Source organism: Prunus dulcis, chromosome 4, assembly GCF_902201215.1.
Source record: "Prunus dulcis chromosome 4, ALMONDv2, whole genome shotgun sequence".
Lineage (NCBI taxonomy): Eukaryota > Viridiplantae > Streptophyta > Magnoliopsida > Rosales > Rosaceae > Prunus > Prunus dulcis.
Genome location: NC_047653.1, coordinates 2,511,616 through 2,525,949, shown reverse-complemented (window position 1 = coordinate 2,525,949; position 14,334 = coordinate 2,511,616). Strand labels below are relative to the sequence as shown.

Genomic DNA, 14,334 nt, shown 5'->3' with positions numbered 1-14,334 from the left:
AAGCCCCATAGTCATTTGAGGTATGTATGTCCTTTAGTGGTATATGCAACGTTTGCCTAATCTGAAAATTGTATTGTAGGCCACAAATGACAGTTGAATTGTAAGTTGGATCCTATCCAGGTTCAAATTTGACCAACCTAAATGAATCATAATTAAACATGGTTACCATAATTAATTGCCGACAGAGGCGAGAAATAGATGAAAGTCCAACATTTAACTTTGCCTCGATCAGACATTAATGGCAGTTCATGTTTGTCTACCAATAGTTAATTCGATGGTAGTTAGGTTAGGTCTCCCTCTTTTTAGATTAACATGGAAAATGTTTTAAGGTCATTTTTGGTATCTATCGCACGCTCATGTTCAATCGAGAGCAATGCATATGGTGTCTTTTTATTTATTTATATCGAGAATAAATCCTCTAATTCTACTCTGCACTCTCAAGCAACTCCGAAGTTGGTGTACACCGAAGAGGAAAGAAGGCAAAGTCCGATCACGCGAAGTGTTTTCCTATCCTCCATGAAAGGAATACAAATGTAGTCACGTTTTCGTCTTACAGAAGGAACAAATTGCAAGGAGCATATTACACCCAATGGCAATGATGACACAAATGGAGAAGCTACGCTTGGCATCTTTTTATCTTTAAAAAAGGGAAAAAAAACAATAAGGAAAAGGCGAAGCATCCTAAGGGAGGAACAAAAAAAAAAGAAAAAAAGAGCAAAGGCTCCGTGTATATAAAGATCTCCAAACAATATGATTCCCACAACATCAAATCAAAGAGATGAAGTTCTTGCTTCAGTTCCCGTGTTGCTCGTGCTTCTGCTTCATCAAACCCAGAAAGAGCAAACACAAGCAGAAAGAGGTCCAGAGTAACTGAAAGATGGAATTCCTCTGGCCAACATGATTCCCACAACTACTGCAATCTGCTTGCTGTTTTGACAACCTTTGTCTTCTCATTCCTCTTGGAAAGATTGTATCACAAATGTAATTGTCTTTACATGAACTATAAGTTGCCCTTTTAAAGGGATTTCTCCTCAGTTTTCTTCACGCCTTCTTTACTCACCTCTTGATCATTTGGCGCTAAGCCCATCTCACGAATTTGATGTTCAACAGAAACCAAACCAGTCTGCGCAAGAAACCTGCAGCGTAAAATCAATCCATAAGTCATCAACGAGCCTTGAAATAATCAATTCCATATAGTCAAGATGAAATGAATTTGAAATAAAATGACAAAATCAAACATGCCTCAAACAACTTAGCTTGAACTACTCGGGTTTATTTTCTGTCTCTTTCTTCTTCAAAACCCACAAATGAGAAATAACGAATTCCAGATAGTCATGAAAGTTTTATCCTCCATACTCATAATTTTTCAAATAAAATGAAAAAAAATAAAGCATCCCTCGAACAACTTAGCTCAAACTAGTCAAGATGAAATGAAGGCATGCCAGTGTCTACCATATATTAGCACTTCAGAAACATAACTCGATAAAACTCAAGACTCATCAACTGTCTAAAATTGCGTAATTAGAGCTTGCCATCATCATCTAAATTGCATAAATGATTTAGGTTGACTCATAAATAGAGTGGACCACCCAATATTGCCATATGAATCTCTAGCACTTAAAAAGGTCTTTTTCTGCAAAGAGTTTAAAGATTTCAACACATACAGTGCATGCTCCTCATCCCTTATGTGAACAATGGCCAACATAAGATGGTAAACTTTCAAAGCTCAATACATCTCCATCTTTCATACTATAGTCAAACAAAAAAAAAAAAAATAGAATAAGTCTGCAAGATATATCAGTGTGCTGGCTTGAATGGGGTTCCATTATTGTAATGACAAATAACAACGTTCTAATACCCTTACCTTTTCCCCTGATTCCATTTGGATATATGCGTAACAACCGTCCATAGTTCACATCCACATCAGCACATGCTCCTAAAATTTAATCTAGTCATCCCAAACCACCCTCATGACAACCTTACAGTCAATTCTATTAGAATCACTGAAAATTAAGGGCCTGGCTCAAGTAGACAAATGGTTGGACAAGATAAAACCTACTCCATAGACAATATTTCATCCACAGTTTTACACAATGCAAAGTTTTGCTGGTCTAACAACAACGATACAACGTATCTGTCTTCATTATATTTTATAAAATACATAATCATGGACAGACAATACGTGGGGGTATTCAGCCCTATAAATAGAGGTAAGATTTAGTTAATTGATGTTCCATGTGTAACGCCTACAGAGATGAGATCTACCAGCTCATGTATCAAACAAGTTATCCCCCTAGGTGTACGAGTATTTATAACCAAATAACTCAAAGGCAATACTAACTTATGCATCAGACCCAAGGAAAGCAATCTAGTAATAACATAACAAGGTACCACTATTATTCACAGCTGAAGCATTAACAAGTGCACATTCATTTTTTGGAGTACTCACTAAGTAACTTGATTTTTTCAAACATGAGCATAGCAGCACAAGTCATTAAACACAAAGATTAATAAGTTGCAATATGAGCCATTTGCATACGCAGCTTTCTTCTTTACAAAAAATTATCAACACATACTCGTGCCATTACACACCCAATAACAGCAGAGGGAAGAAATTAACAATAAAAAAGAGACTTTGATCCAGAAAAGAAAATAAGTTTCAATTTTCAGAGCAACCAAAATAACCGATATCCAGATTGAACAAACTGAAAACCTTAAAAGGAAAAGGAATTGTGGGTATCAGAGAGAAGAATAAGCGTACCAGCTAAGAAGCAAGAAGAGGGTCATGGTGATAAGAACTAGGAACGCAACATGAAGTACCAACCAAGAGTCACTGGAAGAGAATGCCAAGCCCAGCATCACAGCAAGGCACAGACCCAACATCACAAACGCAAATCTTAGCGTTGTCCATGTGGGAGCCTGAACCAAATTCAATCAGCAAAAGCAAAATTTACCCTTTTTCATAAGATTTTGCTCAGAATCACATAAATACAGAAACATACATAAAGAATCGGAAATTGGGCGTACGTTAACACCGGGAGCTAAAGCTCCGAGAAAGACTGCATTTGCCGATGATATTTGCTCTCCTTCCGATTGTTTTTTTGCCATCCTATCTCGCTTTGGATCTGAAACTAGCGAGCAAAGCCTAAGAGGATCTGAGTCCAGGGGAGTTGTGTGAGAAGTTGGAAAAGTTGGAAGTCAATTCCAGTCCGGCGGGAAAATTAGGAAAGGTTTTCTCTTGGTCCGGATTTTTTCTGCTTGGATGGAACGGTTCATTTCCCTGGAAAAATTTTAAGAGACAAATACTAGATATCCAATTTGTCCCAAAGACGTATTTTTAATTTCAAATATTTATTTCTCGTAAATTTTTAAGAGATGCAATTTCAGTCCCTTTTTCACTGAGTTATACAATATTATTAATACAAACTAGATTCTCTGCAAGCGCTTCCGCGCTTGAGAGATGGTTTTTTTTAAAAAAAATTAAATTTATTTTAGAATTAAAAAAGATAATATGTAGTTGTGTTCCATAAAAATAGGATCAATTATCTGATTTTTCTTTTAATTTTAATTTTGTTAATATGAAAAAGTGTGAATTTATCATATTATCCTCATTTAATTAATAATTTCAATTCTTAATATTTGTATTAACCAAGAATATTTTTTGATATTTTGAATGTTTTACCATTCTCTTCCTTTTGCTTTATATATATATATATATAAATAATAATACCCACTATTTTATTTTAAGTTTTTTTATAGTAAAATTTTACTTTTATTATTTTATTTCATATTAATCAAGTTATCTTTTTTCAGAAGTCTAATTAATAAAGGATATTTCTTAGTATTTTGAAAATTACCTTAAATTCTTTGGGGAAAAAAAAAGGTTTCCCTAAATTATGCCTTTATCTTTAATTATATATATATATATATATATATATATATATATAATAGTATGTCTTTTCATTCTGTGTCTCCATCTTTCTCCTTGTTTTTGTACGTTTAGGGTTTAGAATTTGGAAGACTTCGTCAACGATGGGCGGATCAATGAAGGATGTACAATTCAAGGAGCTTGATAGCATGGTCTGTCCCTCGAGGTGTGAGCCTCGAAGCACATTGACGAGGTCTTTGCCCACTTTTCATCTGTAACTGGGTTTTGATGCTTACTGATTTTCAATAAGCATACTTCGGTTGTTGGATATATTGTTTTCACCTTTCAACAAAGTTGTGCATTTAAATATTAATCAAGTTCTGTGAATATGGGGTATATTTAGTTTTGGGGTACAAGTTCAATAGGATCACTTTGTGTTGTTTGAGTGACTAAGATCTGAGGACGATGACACGGACTATGATGTGAATATCCTTTTGTAACTAATTTCGTTGTTGGCTTGGGTTCCATGATGGTTCTGTATCCTTCTATTCTCTTGGTCATATTTTTTGTTTGTGCTTTCTTTTGTCAGTATGGAAAGGTGGCTGATACATTACAAGGTGCAGATCCATCTAGTTTGGCCAATAAAGTTGGTAGGGTTGCCAGGACAGTTGAGCCTGGAGAACCTGCTTCTGCGAGCCTTGAGACAATCCAAGAGTTGACAAAAGAAAATGAATCTTCCCAAGAGCAAATTCAAGCGCAAGATGGCTTTGATGATGCCTTGAAAAGGCGGCTGCAGAAGCTGAATAACTTTCTTTTTAATACCACTCAGAGCATGGAAAATTAAGCAGATTAATTTGCCAGCACCAACTTCAGCGACAAGATTAGTAACAACACTTCCTTCCAGGCATTTAAGAAGTTAGCCCCAAGCAGGATTTTATGTGTTTTCTGATGCATCAATGGTGTACACTCCAATCTTCTTTGACAGTAAAGGCGTCTTATAAAGGGCCATGCAAGTATTTGACGGTTCGATTGCATTGAGAACTGGAGGAGCAATTGTGAAGTCATTTAATGGTGCACGTAAAAGGATATCTATTTCCGAAAAAGAAAGTTATATATGGTTTAAGGGTTTCGGGCAAAATATTACCTTCGTTATTTAAATTCGAACTATGTATGAATGTGATGGTGCACATAATTAACGATGGTCATTCATGCCTAGTTGCTTAAAATGCAGTATACTAACCCCATGAGAGAAGAACAAAATGTTGAGATAAAAACAACTTTTTACTTGAGACATTTTCTAAATAGATAGATTCTCACATCTTCATGCATGAGAATATAGTAGATCACGTGCTACAAATTGCAATTCATTTGTGATAAAAACAACACACGATGTAGACATCAAAATGATAGGATGCATGGATTTATGGCAAACGACATAAAAGAGCACTTCTTTCTCTTTTGCTTCAATTCTAGAGTACAATTAATTCTCAATTCTCTACTCTTTTAAAGGGCGAATCTCGACAGAAAAAGAATCAGTATAAGGATCGTAAGTAAAACCACAATTTGCATCGCGTTTCGAGCACTCAAATTCCAAATGTTCACCTTCCTTCCCACATATTGAACAATCCTTGAGAAATGCACGTCCTAGGCTTGTGCCACAATCAGTACAACGTGAGTCTCTAAAGAGGCAGCCACATACAAGATATGCAAACACACAACTCTCGCCAACAATTGCGTCCTTTGGGACTTTATACTTGTAAGAGCATTGTTTTGTTGGGTGCTTATTCACCTTTAAACAATACTTACCTTCATCTGTGTGCACAATTTGTAAATCCATTGTTAAATACAACGAAAGCAATAAAAATAATAATGACAACGAATGAATGAAGATGATAAAAACCCAAAAATCAGTATTGTGAGTATATTACATAGAATAACAACAAATACATAGATATTATGCAAATAGAGAAGCTGCGTGCACTTTTGTTTTTTTGTTTTTTTCTTTTTTGGTGTCCCTAAAATCAAAAGCATACCAATAAGATTAGGAGGGAGGATAAGGAGGATATTGCTTACCAATAATATAGTTAAGCTATCGCTTGTACTATAAAAAATTCAAAAGCATACCAATAAAACATTCTTCATCCTCTGATTCTTCAGTATCTAATTCATCAAACTTGCTCCATGTTTCCATGCAATTACATTGTTAAATACAAAAAGGTAAAAAATTAAAATTTATATAAAAAAAAAAATTTTTTTTAAAAGGTGATGATGTCAAAGAAGTTAGAAGGAATGACATCTATGATCCTATCAATAAATACCTATATGAGGCACACACCAAAATAACTTGGATAGAAATTTGAAGCCTAAGTAATTAAATTGCAGAAAGTCTTGATCACCCTTGAATTAAAAGAAAAACAAAAAGCATATATACATACCGATTATTGGTGTATCACAGTTGAGGGGAATCATAGCTGACGAGAAAACCATTTTAAATTCCAGAGAACAGGCCATTGGCCCACTACTAGCAACATCAAAATTGTCCCAAACTTAACCACCTACAAAGCCCAATAGATGTGGGGTTCTATCACAAAAGACATCGGTGATATTAATAATAGAACTATTCATTATATATTTTATTTTATTTAGTCAAGTTTCCGATGTGGGACTTATATTCTTCAACGAGGTCCTTATCGAGCACCTTCGACTGGGAATCCAATTTCAGGCACTCCAAAGATGAGACATTGTCCATGGCCGGGTAGAGAAAAAACGACGGGCGGTTTTGGTGTAGGGTGAATTGTGAGAGAGAGAATTTGGTTTTTCCAAATAAAGGAATATTTTGGTGATTTTGATTCCCAAATAAAGGAAGTTAATTAATGTGGTTTTTCCTTTGTTTTACGTTTCCTTTTTGCTTTTCAAGTTTGCGCTAAAACTTCCAATCCAATCCCATTCCCCTGTCCTCCTTCCTCTTTTCCTTTCTTTCCATCTCCTCTCCTCCTTTTTTTCTTGTGATATGAGCGTGGTTGCAATAGTGGTCTTTATGGATTACATGATGGTCGTCAGTCAATAGCAATTAAGAATCCAAGTCATAAAACTCATAGCCCTTAGAAGGTGGATGATCTCACCTGATCATTGTTGATAAGTTCATCCCACCGTTTTCAGAGCAATGAGCTTCCTTTACACATGTGTCTACCATATTGAGACGATACAACATATTGCATACTGCATTTTCCACAAATTCATTTCATAAAATTGTGAACAGCATGATTTCACAACTTCATCCCCTTACAGTATATATTATAAATTATAATACAATAGCGCTTAAGCGCTAATTAGTTAACAAGTTAATATACAAAGGCATATATCATGAGTATGAAAATCTCAGTTGTTCATATAAGTAGGACCTCTGGCAGTAGGATCCAGCTGCAGTTGCCTTTCCATCTCCTTAAGGTACTGCAGAAGAGGCCTCTGCTCATTTTTTAGGTCTGTCACAGCACCACAACCGTAGGGGCTTGTCCTCTGGTAACCAGGAAAAAGCTTCTCCCTTCTTTGCCCATCTGTATCACCATAATCTGGAGGAAAGGCCGGACGCAATGCAGGGTTGTTCGTGTGCATTGCCGTATTAGAAGCCGCTTGATTTCCCCAACGGTTGATATGATGAAACCTGTAAGTATCGTAATCATGCAAGTTTCCAGGGTTGGCAGGAGGATGAAGAGAATTTGGCCATGCATGATGGCCAAGGTTGAGACTTTCTCTGTACTGACGGAGCCATTCTGATGAAGTCATTCGATGCCAAGGTGGGTATTTATCCATGAAGCCTGGAGTGCTGGGACTATAATCTGGAAGCCCTTGAGTTGCAGTCCATTTTGGATAGCTGCCTATGGGCGAATGCGATGCATCACGGACATTATCTGTCATGCTAATCCCCCCAGAGCTTTCGCAGTCAATAAAACTAGATTGACTTCCACCATTAAACCAATCAGCATCATCTGGCAATAGAGGGGCAGAAGGCACAGGAGCTGTATAAGTAGATGAAGAGGGTTGGATGCTTGCAAATCCATTTTCACTGATGGACAGACCATCCAGAGATTCTGAAGCTATTTCCTCAATAGGGCTCAACCTTGAGCCATGTTTCCCACTACCACTTGTGCTTTTCTCCCTATTGTTGCTCATATTTCCTCCATCAAGGACCCAAGCACTAAGCGAGGGAGGCCCAGCAGTGATTGGAGTTTCCAAAAATGGCTGTGCAACTCTATCCTGTACACCAGGCTTCTGCTGGCTGCGCGTAAAATTAGTTATGTCGGCATGAAAAGATAAAGGATCAATCTGAGCCTGGTTTTGAGCGATAAGAAGTGACGTAGCACGGCGCAAGCATTCATCAGAAGGTACACTGTGATCCCCCATATCTTTTGTAGGGGTTGGATCATTTAAAGCTGAGGAAATCTTGAGTGGTGCTGAATTATGTCTAGCAAGAGGCCTGAAGAGAATAACTTCTTCATCTTCGATAGTAACAGATTTTCCATTAGAACTTGAATTGTCCCCAGCAATCATCTGTTTCTCACATTCTTCTGGTGCTTCATGAATAGGCTGACTGGGCACTTTCTGATTAACATCAGAGTTGTCGGACTCCAATCTTTCTAGTTCTGGATATTCATTTGACTCTGCCCTATAGACTTTGCTAAATTCTCTTCCAGGTTTGTCATAAACAATCCACTTTTGAGAACCAATTGATTTGTCTGCAATTTTAATTGCAGCATTGATGATGCGCTGAGCACGACAATCAATTGCAGTGTCAAATTTGTCTATATATTCCCAATGAGATGAGAAATCTAGTGATGCATGTGCATAAGCTACTGGTGCAAACCCCCTCAGCTCATAGTCTTCCCACAGAGGAGTAACTTCTGCATACTTGGCCTCATCCTCATTGATGTTAAATCGCTTTAGAAGATCAACAAATGCACCGAAAAAGTAAGACATAGCACTTCTGCATTTTTCATCAACCCCATGCATTTCTGCCCCATCAAGCATAATGACCAACCACTCCACAAAAACAAGCACAGCTGGTAGAAGGGGGCAAGTCTCTGTTGCACCAGCCTTCAAACATCTTTCAACAAAGCGTCCCATGAAAATGAATGTTGCAGTCAATGCCCATTGTGTCAGCTCTTTCTGCTGCACATCATTTTTGTCTCTTGATTCTTTTATTTCTGGGATCTTAATTAGATTCTGTATGGTAAAGATTAGTACAGAAACAACTTGGAGTGCTCGGAAAGGGCCTTTTCTAACTGAATCCATACGCTGGTATGACTCCAATGTGACTTTTAATTTTGTATCATCTAGTGCCATCAATGCCTCCAACTCTCCCATAGTAGATGCAAAAGCACAAGGAAATTCGTCCTCACTGCTCACATAAACAAATGCAGCAGAAAACGTCAGAACTTAAGCAACAAAGAGTGTGATATTTAAATAAGAATTGGTAACACAAGCACACATCAAAATGCAAAGGAATTCAATGAGACAACATTAGATGGGCTTGATTACATTCTTCATCATAACACCAGTTCCCTCAAGCAATGTGAAGCAAGTTGATAACCTAAGTATAACAATCAAAGCTCAACTGCATAACTGCATATATTCAGAAGATTTTACATATTTTACAGTGCAACACCCTTTTACAATTACCAATTGCCTTAACTTTAATGTCAGCTCAATCGTTTGATATCATACAAGAAAATATGTAAACAATATTTGGGCGAAGGGAACTAGAGACAGAACAGAGGGGGACCAAAACAGAAAGGTGAAAGACTGATTTCTCTAACACCTTAGGGTTCAAAATCCAAAGTACCAACACGCATGTGGTTCTTTGCAACTTGAAAGCAAATTGACTGCCCCATTAGATGGTTTCGCTGCTAAGGAATGAGCACGAGCATAGAAGTAAATGACAAGAATAATAACCACAAACTGAGGAGAATCACAACAGAACATTAAGATGCACCACCCAAAACCAACAGTAAAATGACAAAGTGGTAAATGAAATTGAATGCTATCCAGGACAAGTGAGCACCTTGATTTTATGTGAAAGAAACTTAACGTTCCAATAAGAAGAGACCATAACTTTGTATCCGTATAGCAATTATGTTCAGCTTTCAGCATATTATGATTGCTTGACTTTGAAATAGTCTGAAGAATGCTTCTTTCAGATGGATTTAAGAAATCAAAGTGGGACTCAATTGAAAGAGAATATAAATGAGATGACCTGCTCTGCAAGATATAAGAAGCAAATGAGAACTGCCAAAATATGAATATCAGAAGGTGTTATGAAATTAATGACTAAAACAATAGCGGTTCTTATAATGTTTCTGGTTTTACCCTTTCAAACAGTAGGATAAGGTTACCCTGGGCATCAGGGAAAGGTTCTTTAACAGCTAAACTTCTTATGCAGTGGTACAAAGCGAGGAATTCATCACCAACATATATTGCCAATACAGCTAACTGCAAACAAACCCACATGTAACTTCCAACTTAGAAATGTTTAAAATAAGTTTATTCAAACATGCAAACATCATAAAGCAATTTAGTTCTCCGCGTCAGCAAGCTCTTCTGAGAAGAAATAGTTTAATGAGGAAAAAGTTATGATGAACCTGATTGTGTGGGTTTCCACTATCCGGCCAAATTACTGTTGCTTCCAAATAGTTGGTGGCTGCAACTGACCAATTTCGGTTTTGAGCATCAGGTTTTTCATATTGTTCTTTGTATCTAGCAAGATCCCCAACACATACCAAAAACCGATGGCACAAAAATTGGCATTTCTGCATCTTCTTCTGTTCTGCAAAGGTAAGGTTGCCTCCCTTTCTATAGAACACAGACTCTTCTGGGAGCCTGTTACGTTTTCTAATTTTCACAATCAAATTTTGGTAGAATTCAATAGCTTCTGATAGAAAGAGTTTAAATCCTTCTACATGATTATCATTTTGTGGCACCGCCAATTTTTTGTTTTCTGCATTAACAAAACTTCCCTTTATTCTTTTACGAAACTCATCAATACGCTTATAGTGAAGCTTCCACAAAGAATACTCGATGTCCTGAAGTTCCAACTGGTCACGATCACTCAGTATGAGATTCTCATAAGTAGATCGCACTTTGCGGTACAAGTCCTTAACCTCAGAGTGCAATAGACCTTTGGAATGGATCAGTGACCACAACTGATTTTCTGTGTTTGCAACCTGAAAGGACCACAATTTAAAGACTCACAGAGAAAAACAATACAAGAGTCTTCTACATGAAGTGAAAGTATTTAGTAGTAGCAGATGGTGCAAAAAATTACCTCAATCAAAAACTTTTGCTTTTCTCTCTGATCTTTGAGGGGAAAAGATGAATTAGCCGTCATGTTTAAAAGGAAAAAAACTTCTTCAAGTGCGAACTGCAATATGCTTATGGCATAACACACCTGTTGGTGGAAATCACAAATTAGTACACTTTGCAGTTGAAAAAACCAAAACAAAAATGGTCACCAAAGTGGTGTCATGAATTTTAGTTGCAGCACATCCTGGATAATTGGGAAGGGACTCACTCAAATTAGTGCAATATACAAACAAGCAAGTGAATGGCATCTAAGAAGTGCCAAAACTCCCTTCACAAGTATGAGGAGCATTTGCCACAGGCAATACCGGATCACGATAAAAATCGCATTTTAACAATATCTTGAGCATAATTGGACATCTTAAGGTGGGAACAAAAATTCCTATTGCAAAGAAATTTAGGGAGGGAATATATTCCTAATTTGATAAGCAGTTAAAGTTCAAGCTCAAATCCACCAAATTTGCCAAAGATCATTTGGAAAAAGAAGAAAGAAAGAAAGTAGACCTGCTATATTGACTTTTAGCCCCCCAGAAGATTATGATCATCAATTATCAACCCACCAATGAATGCCAAAGTTTGGAAGTCTAAAGCATAGACTAACTGGCCAAAAAGCAAGAATTGTTCAAACCTAAACTCTAGGTTCTTTAGCTATGTGAAATTGGTCAATTAAGTACTGATCATGTTCTCAGCTACCCAAATGAAAATTCAGAAAGAATTAAATGATTATCGATATGTATAAATAAATAATAATAAAAAAAGATAACAACAGAGAGAACCCACATACATTGAAAATCAGAAGAAGCCATCTTATCAGAGCAGAGAACAGCAAATGTAACCAAAATTACAACAACATTCGAAGAACCCAAATCAAATTCAGCAAAACAAACATCAAGAAATAAGTTTTCATCTTTAAAGATTGAAAAGACAGAGAATTGCACCAGAAAGCGAAGAGCAAAGTCCTCCTGAGAACATAAAGGGGCAAACTAGAATTAACAGTAACTCAGCAGCCAATGTTTGAGTCTTTGTCTGAATCTGATGTAAAACCAGCCAAGCAGAAAAGCACACATATGGAAGAGAGAGAGAGAGAGAGAGAGAGAGAGAGAGAGAGAGCTAAAAGAAGAGTTGGGCACCTGTAAACAGGTTAGGCTACAGTTTCAGTTGTGAAACAGACAAAGTAAAAGGTGCTGATGATGATGATGAGACTAGGAACAAGGCTGCTGTCCGGTATCTGCTATCTGCTATCTTACCCATTCACAATTTTTATTCCATTTTTCAATTCCTTTAGTCTTTGTTCCTTATAAAATAATAAGGTAATAAAAACCTTAGAAAATGGAGAATAAATTAAAGTGACTTATCATCATGTGACTCATGTCCTCATCAAATCTTGTCCTGGGATTAACATAGAGAGAGGGATCACTTGTAGTTCAAACTAAGCTTGGGATTATAATATGCTAAATTAGAAGACGCCACCTTAAGCTGTGTAACTTATGTAGCAGCCACCATCAATATACTACTTAATGCTCTCATTCTCATAGAATATACCAAAAATAATAAATGGAAAATAACACTTTTTTTTCCATACATTATTTGGATTTGACTCAGTCGAGTATTGGCTAACCGCACACGTGTGCTTATCCAAATGGATGTGGTGTCCCTATAGGTAGTTGAGGTTGGACTGTCCTTATGTCATGTGCCCATCAAATGCTCCAAATGTAATTGCATGAGTTTAGTCATAGAGACAACTCATATCAAGGCCCCATATAAAAATAGTGTTATATATTATAAACTGAGACGAAAAAAATAATAGCATAATTTCAATTTAATCCAATAAACAAAATGTTACACAAGTTAATATGATGATGGTGATGATGAATGGGTGCACTGGTTTCGGCGTGGTACAAATAGCACATGCTACATGTTGGCGCAGCAATGGATTTAGTTTAGAGAAGCTTCCGTGCAGCAGAGTGTCGTATACGCATTGAGGAGAAAGACACAAAGTTGAAATGACCATTGGGTCCCACACGAAAGACAATTTTGATGACAATAATAATCGTTGTGATATAAAGGAAATCTCAGCCGTCGCTATAGTAAGCATTGTTCTCTTGACTATGGAGGATGGAAACAAGGAGGAATCGAGAGAAATCAACAAAATCTGAGGCCAGTAATTATAACAGGTCAAAGAAATGAGTGTGGATATGGCCACGTGGGTCTACGACTCTACGTAGTTGTTGTTAGGTTGCTGATTAGGAACCCTGTACATTTAAGCAAAATTTCAACCCTAATCAATTGCATTATATGAATTGGATAAGTTGCAAAAATTGGAAGCAACGAGCACTACCCTAGCCATCAATCATTCATGCACATTCGAAAGAAAGCCGGTGATTGTGAGTATTGATCCGTTGTGAAATTTACTTACTTCAATGACATGCATATACATTTAGACTCGGATAGACAATTAATGTTAACATAACTCTACATAGTTTGAAAGTGCATAAAAAGTTTGAATTAGCTCCTCCCTTATCAAAACTAAGATGCTCCTATATCAAATCTTGGTGATGATGCTGATTTGACGGAAGATAATGGAAATTAAGCTCGTGATTTAGTTCTGGACCTATTCTTATATAAATAAAAATCTTGGTGATGGTAATGGTACGTATTCATTTGATGGCAAATAATGGAAAGCTCTTGCTTTAGGTTCAGGGCATGCTGATTTAATATGTCTTCGGTGTCTACATCACTGGACCCCAAATGTGAGTATTCTTCTAAAGGTTTCTGATAACTTCTGGTTTGTCCCTTTTTGAGTTGCTGTTTGCACTTCACGCCTCGGTTCGAAAGCTTCGAAATATTGAAGTGAATATAAGTTTGGATGCATCTTAATGAATTGCCATTACTTTTAATCAAAATTAATCACTCATTAGGCGTCCTTATTACCCAATTTAACTGATACTCAAAATCTTAAACTGGCCTCTTAATTTGTGTGGAGTGCGTACGTTGATCTGTCCATCTCGGCCAAGCAGAGTAGAAAAATCTTGGGACTAGTTTGAAAACAGAGTTGGAAACTTTGAAAAGAAAGAGATGGGCTAGAATATTTAAGCCATTCTGTCCTCACAAGC

At 36.8% G+C, this 14,334-nt stretch overlaps 2 protein-coding genes across 5 annotated transcripts; both read right to left on the bottom strand.

Annotated features, from left to right (window-relative positions):
• Window positions 1–485: 485 nt before the first annotated feature.
• Window positions 486–3,312, bottom strand: LOC117623853. Its single transcript, XM_034354857.1, has 3 exons — window positions 3,028–3,312; window positions 2,762–2,919; window positions 486–1,136 (listed from the first exon to the last, which is right to left on the bottom strand). Exons 1-3 carry the CDS (start codon window positions 3,106–3,108, stop codon window positions 1,016–1,018), a joined length of 360 nt encoding a protein of 119 aa, XP_034210748.1. The 5' UTR covers window positions 3,109–3,312; the 3' UTR covers window positions 486–1,015.
• A 3,750-nt stretch (window positions 3,313–7,062) lies between these two features.
• Window positions 7,063–12,697, bottom strand: LOC117624456 (protein SMG7L). Of its 4 annotated transcripts, XM_034355711.1 has the most exons (7): window positions 12,160–12,345; window positions 12,006–12,027; window positions 11,187–11,309; window positions 10,504–11,085; window positions 10,232–10,354; window positions 9,927–10,123; window positions 7,063–9,263 (listed from the first exon to the last, which is right to left on the bottom strand). In XM_034355711.1, exons 3-7 carry the CDS (start codon window positions 11,247–11,249, stop codon window positions 7,247–7,249), a joined length of 2,982 nt encoding a protein of 993 aa, XP_034211602.1. In that variant the 5' UTR covers window positions 11,250–11,309; window positions 12,006–12,027; window positions 12,160–12,345; the 3' UTR covers window positions 7,063–7,246. The 4 variants fall into 4 exon arrangements, with proteins under 4 accessions (XP_034211602.1, XP_034211601.1, XP_034211600.1 ...); XM_034355710.1 differs by lacking the exons at window positions 12,006–12,027; window positions 12,160–12,345 and adding an exon at window positions 12,352–12,697; XM_034355709.1 differs by lacking the exon at window positions 12,006–12,027.
• Window positions 12,698–14,334: the final 1,637 nt, after the last annotated feature.

Bases quoted from the DNA above. Each gene is read 5' to 3' on its own strand.
- LOC117623853 (XM_034354857.1), bottom strand. From the start codon at position 3,108: ATGGCAAAAAAACAATCGGAAGGAGAGCAAATATCATCGGCAAATGCA. The intron at 2,920-3,027 runs GTACGCCCAATT...AATTTGGTTCAG, and splicing joins CTTTAGCTCCCGGTGTTAAC to GCTCCCACATGGACAACGCT. The intron at 1,137-2,761 runs GTACGCTTATTC...TTTACGCTGCAG, and splicing joins CTCTTCTTGCTTCTTAGCTG to GTTTCTTGCGCAGACTGGTT.
- LOC117624456 (XM_034355710.1), bottom strand. From the start codon at position 11,249: ATGACGGCTAATTCATCTTTTCCCCTCAAAGATCAGAGAGAAAAGCAA. The intron at 11,086-11,186 runs GTAATTTTTTGC...TGGTCCTTTCAG, and splicing joins AGCAAAAGTTTTTGATTGAG to GTTGCAAACACAGAAAATCA. The intron at 10,355-10,503 runs GTTCATCATAAC...GTTTGTTTGCAG, and splicing joins GTGGAAACCCACACAATCAG to TTAGCTGTATTGGCAATATA.